Genomic DNA, 9,239 nt, shown 5'->3' with positions numbered 1-9,239 from the left:
ACTAACTTTGGCTAAAACTAAAGGCGTAATTTCTCTAAATTTATCAAAATTAAAATTTCAATTTGATGTTATAGCTAAATCTTTACTCTAAAGACTAATATAGAGTCATGTCTATGTTTATGCATATAGTGCAGTAAGGAAATTGTTAATTAAAAAGTTTAATAATTGTTAATTTAGCACTGCACATATTAGGTTAATGTGTCGCCCCACCATTTTTATCTTAATTACCTTTATTTGTAAGATCCTTTTTACCTATTAATTTTGTCAGTTTCATGTCAGTCACACGTTAGTTACAAGCCAATTGAAATATACGTCTCTATGTTACTCGCCGTCTCAATAAACCCGTAACAACTAATATGGTCTAAATTTGTAATAGATTTAAGTAAAAATTTTTATAAACCTAGTATATCTTGTATCCATAAAACAGTAATTTCGCTATACTATCAAAATACAGGGTAGGTACAGAAGCATAACATCTTAATCCTCAGGAATGGTAACACAAAGGATATCATGAGCAACATAGTGTACTCTGTTATGACCATGCTACTGTTTTTATCTTTAGACGACGGTTATCACCTGGTGAGCCATCTACTTGTTTTCCTTTCTAATATTGTTTCAAAAAACAGAAAAAAAAGATTAAAACATTAGATTTAAAGAAATGGCACCTCAAAAACAACCCTATTGTTTTAGTAATAGGTTTCTTTCGGTTATTCAACCTTTTCTAATAGTTATTTGATTAGAATTATATTGTTTAATTCCGCTACCATTAGTATGCCTGTGACTGTCAACACTTGAACACGTGATCAATCTTCGAGTATCATATTTGACACCAATGATATAAACTTCCGCAAGATAACACCGAGTTCAGTAAAATATAAGATTCTAATATTATATATATATAATATTATATTAATAGTGCCTACTGGAGGGAAAGGGATTGTTAGTAATGGAGACTGAAAATCCTATTGCTAGCAATATACCCAACCAGGCCGACATCCTCGCGGTTCTTCCTGGAAACTATCATGGTTAATTCCTGATGAATTCATCATGATGGGTTAACGGGCCTGTTTTCATTCTCATCTATCACCCTTCACTGGTGCTCCGCCAGCGTATCCCGTTAGCGCAGGCGGAGTTACCATACTATTTTCACCCATAAAAAAAAAATAGTGCCTACTCATACGAGTAGATACGATACAATAAGGATTTGTAAAAAAGAAACAAAAAGTAACAGTTAATACGTGATATTTTTCACTGGTGACTACAATAAGTTATAAGTTAACATAATAAATATTCTAACTCTGTACATATTTACATACTTAAGAATTACATTGTATTACAAATATCACAGTTTCAAAAACGATTTTAAATAGCAAGCTTATTGGGCAATTAGTTGACTATATACATAGAGTCAATGTGTAGGGAATTTATTTGCTTTCAGTCTCAAGCGAGGGTTTTCCTCCCGTTGTGTTGCCTGTAAAAGAAAATTTTATTTAAATAATAGATCATATGAATCTAGATAGAGTGTCGAATGTTAATGAATGTCTATAAATATCTTGTAAATAAATATGTCAACCAACTATTAGCTGATTACTGTTGTTTAAAATATATTAAAGTACGTTATTTTTTGGTGTTACAGGGAATAACTAAATGTATTACTATTAATTAATTGTAGGAATAACTAATTTGGTATTACTATTGACACACACATATTGCTATAGATTATATAAAAATGGGTGTATGTTTTATTTGGAACTATATTCAATTTACTTCTGATTTTATAATTCTTGGCTATATATATAAGGATTGCAGTATTAAGTATATACTCTTAATATAACCTACCCTATATAAATTAGTAAGAAAACTCTTTTTTATTTTTTATTTATAAAACAGGGACCAAACTAGCATGCGATTCCACTGATGGTAAGACTACCGCCGCCCATTATCACCCGCAACACAAGAGGCACTGCAGGTGTGCTGCCGGCCTTTTAAAAAGGAATATGCTCTTATATTATATTACAATATATTCATTTATTAATTATTTACTTAAAAATGTATTTTTTTTTAAATAAACGACGAAACTCACCTTTTGTAACAAGAGCTCATTCTATTTACGTTTATTATTATAGAACATTTAAATAGCGGCAAATAACCAAGAATGCCACTGAGCAATAATCTCATCAGCCTCACTAATATTTTTCTTCACTAATCCTCTAATGTATTTAATTTTTATTTAGCTTAGTCGTAACAAACTGTCTCTAGACACTTATACTAGAGCTACACACGTCTGAGATCTTTATTTACGTCGATGCTAAGTACCTGTAAACAAAGATATTAAATGGTTTTTAATAAATTCTATTAAAAATATTCAATATCAAAACTACTGAAAAGCTATATTTTTTTTATACAACTTAGTACCGTGGACATAACGGAGTATACTGTTTCGCCCATGATACCTCCCATACGTTGCTATTCCTGAGCATTCAGGTGTTATTCCTCTGTGCCCTGTAAATTCACTGCTATATCCCACCCTTCAAACCGAAACACAGCCATGCAAACACAACTCTTCACGGTTGAATCACGAATGAGACAGAGGTACCCAAGCAAACTGGGAGACTGTACAAAAGTCATTTGGGTATCAGATCAGGTGGGTCGTCAGTTTGTTTGCCATTTTAAGGCGCAAAAAAAGATATTATTAGAAGCCAAGTAATCTATGCTTCTAATCATGATACCGCCATTTACCGTCATAAAATATTATGAGCTTGATGAATTATCGTTTGTTGGAGATTGACAAAGGAGATACGATTAATATTAATAATATTTTTGATTCTGGGATAAGATACAACAAAAATAACCAACCTGTTGATAATTTGAGGCATTGATTGAACGATAAAATTGGGATCAAATAAGTCGCATAAAACCAATTTATGGTAGACATAACGGTATCACCCACAAAAGTATCTATATTACTATATATAATAGAAACTTAGAATCTAATTACTTAGACATTTTTATTTAGTTACTTTACATTAATTTTTGTATTCAGAAAGATTATAGAAATATCATCATAATATCAGATATCAGTTGTTTTTTTATACATTTTTAATTTTTAACGTTAATCTTTTTTTTTTAATTGGGTTATTTATTGTAACTAAGTACCTTCTTAATGAAAAATTGTCTAAAATGTAATAAATAAAAAAGTATCAATAGTTTTTCAATAAATAGAAGATTAAAAAGCTATTTATCTTTAACATTAATTAAAAATTATATAGATAGAGTATCTTGATGCCAAAAACATATCAACTATTTTGTCCCTATTTTTCGTGAATAGGGTTATCATAATGTACCATTTATTACTCAGTATATGGGAGAAATTATATCATAAGGTTGAATTAAATAATTAAGATTGGGTTCCATAAAAAACCAACTTCAATTGTGGGGAAACCTGTTATTTTGATTTAAAGAGTAAACTACGAAACCAATTACGATAAAATTTCTATAAAATCAATCTGTTAGTATATTTTTTCACATAAGAAAAAAAAATCTAAATCGGTTTACAACTGACGGAGTTATGAGATAACAATCATAAAAAATACAACTGAATTGAGAGCCTCATTCTTTTTGAAGTCGGTTGAAAATAAATACAACACAAAACTTTATTATATATTTAAAAGAAAACAATGCGTAATAATTAGCAGGGATTCCCATCTTTACTGAATACTTTGTTTTTATTTAAATATAGACATAAATATATCCTTATTTTCAAATAATTGAGAATGACCATAATTTGATAAATACATATATATTAATTTATAAGCAATACATACATATGCTGTATGTGGGTGTCTTAATAGGCGACTAAGGGAATTTAATAATCAAGGGATAGGCAGCAGCGTCCTTCTTAAAATAGTATCAAAGGTCTAACTATGGTTGCCAATCTGTCTACTAAGGAGGCAACTACTGGCAAAACCTCTCAAGGGGGAGGCCTATATTGAACAGTAAACAGTTACCGGCAGATATGATGATAATGATGATGATGACGTACATATATATATATATATATATATATATATATATATATATATATATATATATATGTATATATTTACTTATTATTATTTTAGAAAAAATAGTTTCCAATTCAAGTAAAAAATCGACCTGATTTTCTTGCAACACAAAAAAAGCAATAAGATTTGATGCTTTATCTATATAATCTAAGTTACTAGTACTAATATTATAAATGTGAAAGTAAATTTGTTAGTTTACCTGGTTGTTTCTTTTTGAAGCCTTAACGGTTCAACAAATTTTTAATAAATCTGACATACTTATAATTAATGCAATAGATAAGGGCATAGGCTACTTTTTATTCTACTCTATTTACATAATATCTCCATCACGCAGACGAAATCGCAGGTAAAGACAAGTAGTAATTAAATAAATAATTTGGACTTAATTTTAGGTTACTCATGGACCCATTGTTTTGGAAACCATTTTGTGTTCACTACTAACTTCCAAATTTGAATATAAATGAGATAAGGTCTTGAATTATAAATTTGTAAATGCATATACTTAATAAGTATGGAATAATATACCTAGTAATACAATCATGGGTTTACCCAGCTTCTGGCTCAGAGAAGGGGGGGGGGGGGCAAGTCAAGTTTATGGCGATTGTCGCTCTGGCTTATTGTGCGGTTTTTCAATTAGCGCATAATATATTGTAAGGCATACAATTTTCAGGGGTGGAGGGCAGATGCCTTCCATTGGCCTCCCCCTGTGTATGGCCATAACGACAATAATAGATATCATATGACTAAAAATATATTACATAAGAACAAATACAAAATACTAGCACACGAAGTTACTTAATATTTGTAACTTCATAAAAAATAATAAAAAAAAAATAGAACAGTTCCTTTGTTTCTATAATTTTGGAGTTGGGATTTGTTAACTTGAATTCGTTGAGGACTGTAGGTAAAGAATAGATATTAATTTGTATCTATATTAGGAACTGTAACTAGAGAATCCTAGAAGAACGGTTTCTATTTTTGTTTTTTAGAATAGGTAGCAGTTTATCGCCACTATGCTGGAGTTCTTAAGGTATATAAATAATAATAAGGAAAATAGGACATTTTATAATAAAATATTAAAATTAAATAACGCAATATCTGTTCAGTGGCGATATAGTACATAAAATCGACACATATATTGAAATTAGTTGAAAAAAGGGGGAATGTTATATAATTCAACACTTTGTAAAACATAAACAAATAATACAAAAATAAAAAAAAATATGTAAAAAATATATTTAGTTTTTCATTTATTTCCAAAGATTGTCTAATGTAGTGGTAAAAAAAATATATTTATACTATCTACTAATCGTCAGCGCCCTTTTGACTTGGAAGGGCGCTAACCAACTTGCCCTACTTTTGGGCATAAGTTCTCCAATGGAAAAGGCCAATGTATGATCCTCAGTGCGAAAAACGGAGAATTGCACATATTGGAAGGCATTGGGTGAGGCCTATATCCAGCAGTGAATAGAAACAGGCCGATACGATGATGAATGATGATGCTTTTAAGAGACTGTTCTACCAGCGGAACTGTACATTTTCACTACAGGAACATGGGTCGAAATGTGACAAAATAGTTTCTTCTTAGTTTTAATTTTCGATTACAAAGAATTCAAGTCTGATGGTACCTTCATTAATTTCTCGTATGGCGACTTTGATTTTAGCCTACACAAACATATATTTAATTCCGTAAGTATGACAAGTAATGCACCTATTTACGTAATGATTCTTTTTGTAAGCTGTGCTTTTACTATAAAGGAATAAAATAGAGAACTCTAAATTGTATTTTACTAATAATAAAAAACAAAAACTAAGTGCAACATTTTTTATATCACAAAAGTGGCATATAAGATCTGCAACACTCCTTCATATGCTACAGTGACCGTTTACCATCAGAGTCACGTTTTTGACCCTAAAGTAACTTTAATACACTCTTTTGGACCCGTACTGTAGTCTTTAAAGAAAAGCTCAACAAGGAGCTAATTCTACATCCTGAGTGTTCGCAGGAGAAAATTCTACTGAAACCGTACTGTACACGGTTATTTAGATTCTAGCGTGATTAATAATTTGGTTTTGACTATTTATAACTTAAAATATGCCTATTTCTACCCTTAATTTTAACCCCATTTTTCTCAAAGTCAGTACTTCGAGAAAATTATAAGATGTGGTATATCTTAGTTATTTGTACATATATTATGAGTCTTAATAAAAAAAATTCAAACATTATACTATAAAAAAATTATAGGCCTTCCATATTACTTTCTACCCATTATTTTTTCTTAAAGGAGGACTTTATAGAATGTTGTTGAATGTTAATATATGTACTTGTAAGTTTTAAATCATGATTTTAAATAAAAAAAATCGAACATAAAAAAAATATTATTTAAGACTGTTTCACAAAGAAAAAGAGTTTCATAAATAATATTCAATTGCTAGTTAAAATTTTAAACAATAAGTTTTTCATTCAGTAGATAATATTCAAATTTCTGTTTCTGTGTGTGTACATCAATGTAGGTAACATTTAGATCGGCTAAACATTTTGATGGGTCAATTAGACCCCATTACTAACAACCCCTTTCCTCCCACAATTGTTGTACCAGCCGTTAACTGTCCTCTGCTGAATATAGCCTCCCTCATTAGAGGGATTTTGCGAGTAGTTCTCATGCTTGGCAGGCGAGTTGGTAATTACAGTTGGCTTTTGATGATGTTTTAAGAGAGACGCTGTTGCCCATCTCTCTATCACTAAAAGAATTTATCTCTTAGTCGCCTCTTATGACATTCGCGGGAAAGGAAGTGGTGGCCTATTCTATGCTGGGACCTACATGGCAATGATATACAATTACAATAGGATTAATAACGGTGGTTTCTTGGGATGATCTTTTGGAACTCGACCTAACCGGGTATATTGTTGGAAATAGCGACTAGTCCCCATTTTGAACAGTTTCTTCCTCTAACGGAAGCGAAACGCCAAGAGATCTCAATTGAGCAGTAGATTGAGCATCGAAAATTCACGTGCATTACCCACACTCAGGGCCTAAGCTAGAGTCAAGGTTAAGATAGAGCAAAAAAAAACTTTTTGGTAGAGCAGAAGCCATAATTAAGTGACTTCGAAAAAGCCAATCTGTCTAATTTTCTTGGGGCCTTCCATTTTAAGGTAGGCCATTGGGCCTTTTAAGGTAGGACATTGCCCCTCCCTCCTAGTTACAGCCATGGGCACAGTACAAACAGAATCAGATCATATTCCAAAGAAGGTGCTTGATTAGAATCCTCAAGGGAAGTGGAATTGTGACCGCCCCAAATAAATCTGGCATCGCACAGTTCTGACAGGAGGACACATGGAGGAAACGAGGAAGACGTGAAATGAGCTGAAACGAATAGCACTAGATTGATGGCAATGTAGGATCATTGTAGTAGTCTCAAAGAACCCCATGACATTTATGTGTCACCATGTTTGATATTCAGTTGCAATCATTTAACTTTGGATTTATTTTGTGTCAGACGATAAAGCAAAATAGTGCGGAAAGATTTTTCAAAATCAAATATATTTTGGATTACTCTTTATATGTATTGTGTATTTTTGATTTTTTTTAACATTGACTGGGCCTGAAGCTATCATACAAATTTGAAATTTCTACTTTTTATCATCAGAATTATGTACGTAATGCACTTTTTATATATATTTCGATTAAAAAAAAAAGAAGAAAAATGGTTCTTTAAAGGAATTAAATAAATGTCTATAGCAACTTAATATTTTGTAAATCTTTAAATTTTGCACTTAGGTACCAAGATAAACTTAAGAATTGCTTATATAATATAGTGTACCTATTTAAAAAATCTGTATTAAGAAATATATAAAATCATGCGCAAAATTTATTATGTTTGTATAATAAAACAGAACTTACCATTCATGAATTAAGCGTATAATGTGAGAATTGACTGGTGTCCCGCCACGTCCATAATGGAGGTAAACAGGATTGCTGCAAGCCCGCCAGCAGCTCAGCATGATACCTCTGCGCAGCCAGCAAATAAGGAGCTGGAGGGAGTGGCAAGGGACAATGTGGCTGCAGAGGCGGTGGTGGTAGAGGTGGGGGTGATGGTGATGAACGACGAGGCTCTGGCTCCAAAAGAGCATCTATAGTAAATGCCCGTCGAGGTCGTGGCCCTATTGGTAATAATGCTGCTGTGTCTGGTGCATCTATCGGTTCAGGACTAGGCCTTGAACACATAGTCGCTGCTGGTGAATATAGACTACCGTTTGGTAAACTAGGTGCCTGGGGAGCCCCGGCCTGTCTCGCTAAGAATGCTCTATTAAAACTAGCGAGTGCTGCCAATTCTGCGTTTAAGCTATCTTTTTCGCCTTTATGCAGCTTGAAGCGTTTGCGTCTCCTAAGCAAGGATCCATTCTCGAACATGTCGAAGGCCTGCGGATGCAGCGTCCAGTAGGCGCCCTTGCCGGGCCGGTCCGGGCGGCGCGGCACCTTCACGAAGCAGTCGTTGAACGAGAGGTTGTGCCGCAGCGAGTTCTGCCAGCGCTGAGTGTTGCGCCGGTAGTACGGGAACCTGTCCGTGATGAACCGGTAGATCTCCGACAGCGGCAGCATGCGCTCCGGTGAGCTCCAAATCGCCATGGCTGTCAGAGCTATGTATGAAAATGGTGGTTTTTGGTCACCGTAAGACTCACGTGTGGGCCGAGGCATGTTTAGCACAATACCGTTTTATGTGTAATATGTCACCTTGTTTATGAAAACTATCAGGCAACACGACTCTCACAGCTGAGTGGAAGATAAGGACTGGGTGAGTGAGCGAGACTGTGTCCGCGAGGCGGGTGGGGCTGCGTCGATGGCGCCGCCCCATGGCGCCGGCACCAATCGCGCGCCTCTCTGTTTGTTTGTTGTTTTTGTCGGCTCCGGGCCTGTTACAGAGGAATTTAAATTGTTATCACGTTTACATTATACAAAATTTATTCGACACCGACAACACTTGAGCTTGTTTCGAAATTGCAATGATTAAAGAAGTAGGTATGTATCGATGCTGTGTGCGAGCGAGAGAGTACCAGCTTCAAAGTAATCGGAGATGATCTTTATTAATAGGTATATACGTAGGTGGTTAGCAGAGCTTGCACCAAATTCATGATGGCTGACGTTTATTAACATTTTGGATTAGGCTTCCAGGTGG

The 9,239-nt window shown here is 33.7% G+C and overlaps 1 protein-coding gene across 1 annotated transcript; it reads right to left on the bottom strand.

The window, feature by feature from the left end:
• Nucleotides 1–1,225: 1,225 nt before the first annotated feature.
• LOC113518413 (fork head domain-containing protein FD4-like) lies at nt 1,226–8,851 on the bottom strand. Its single transcript, XM_026903321.3, has 3 exons — nt 7,967–8,851; nt 2,084–2,316; nt 1,226–1,471 (listed from the first exon to the last, which is right to left on the bottom strand). The coding sequence occupies exon 1, from the start codon at nt 8,759–8,761 to the stop codon at nt 7,970–7,972; it is 792 nt and encodes a 263-aa protein (XP_026759122.1). The 5' UTR covers nt 8,762–8,851; the 3' UTR covers nt 1,226–1,471; nt 2,084–2,316; nt 7,967–7,969.
• Between the last annotated feature and the right edge of the window lie 388 nt (nt 8,852–9,239).

Source organism: Galleria mellonella, unplaced genomic scaffold, assembly GCF_026898425.1.
Source record: "Galleria mellonella isolate WM207_F2 unplaced genomic scaffold, CSIRO_AGI_GalMel_v1 utg132, whole genome shotgun sequence".
NCBI lineage: Eukaryota > Metazoa > Arthropoda > Insecta > Lepidoptera > Pyralidae > Galleria > Galleria mellonella.
The sequence above is the reverse complement of the archived record's forward strand: the minus strand, read 5'-3'. Positions and strand labels throughout refer to the sequence as shown.

What these genes read in the sequence shown, in the direction of transcription:
- LOC113518413 (XM_026903321.3), bottom strand. Translation starts at nt 8,761, where the DNA reads ATGCCTCGGCCCACACGTGAGTCTTACGGTGACCAAAAACCACCATTT.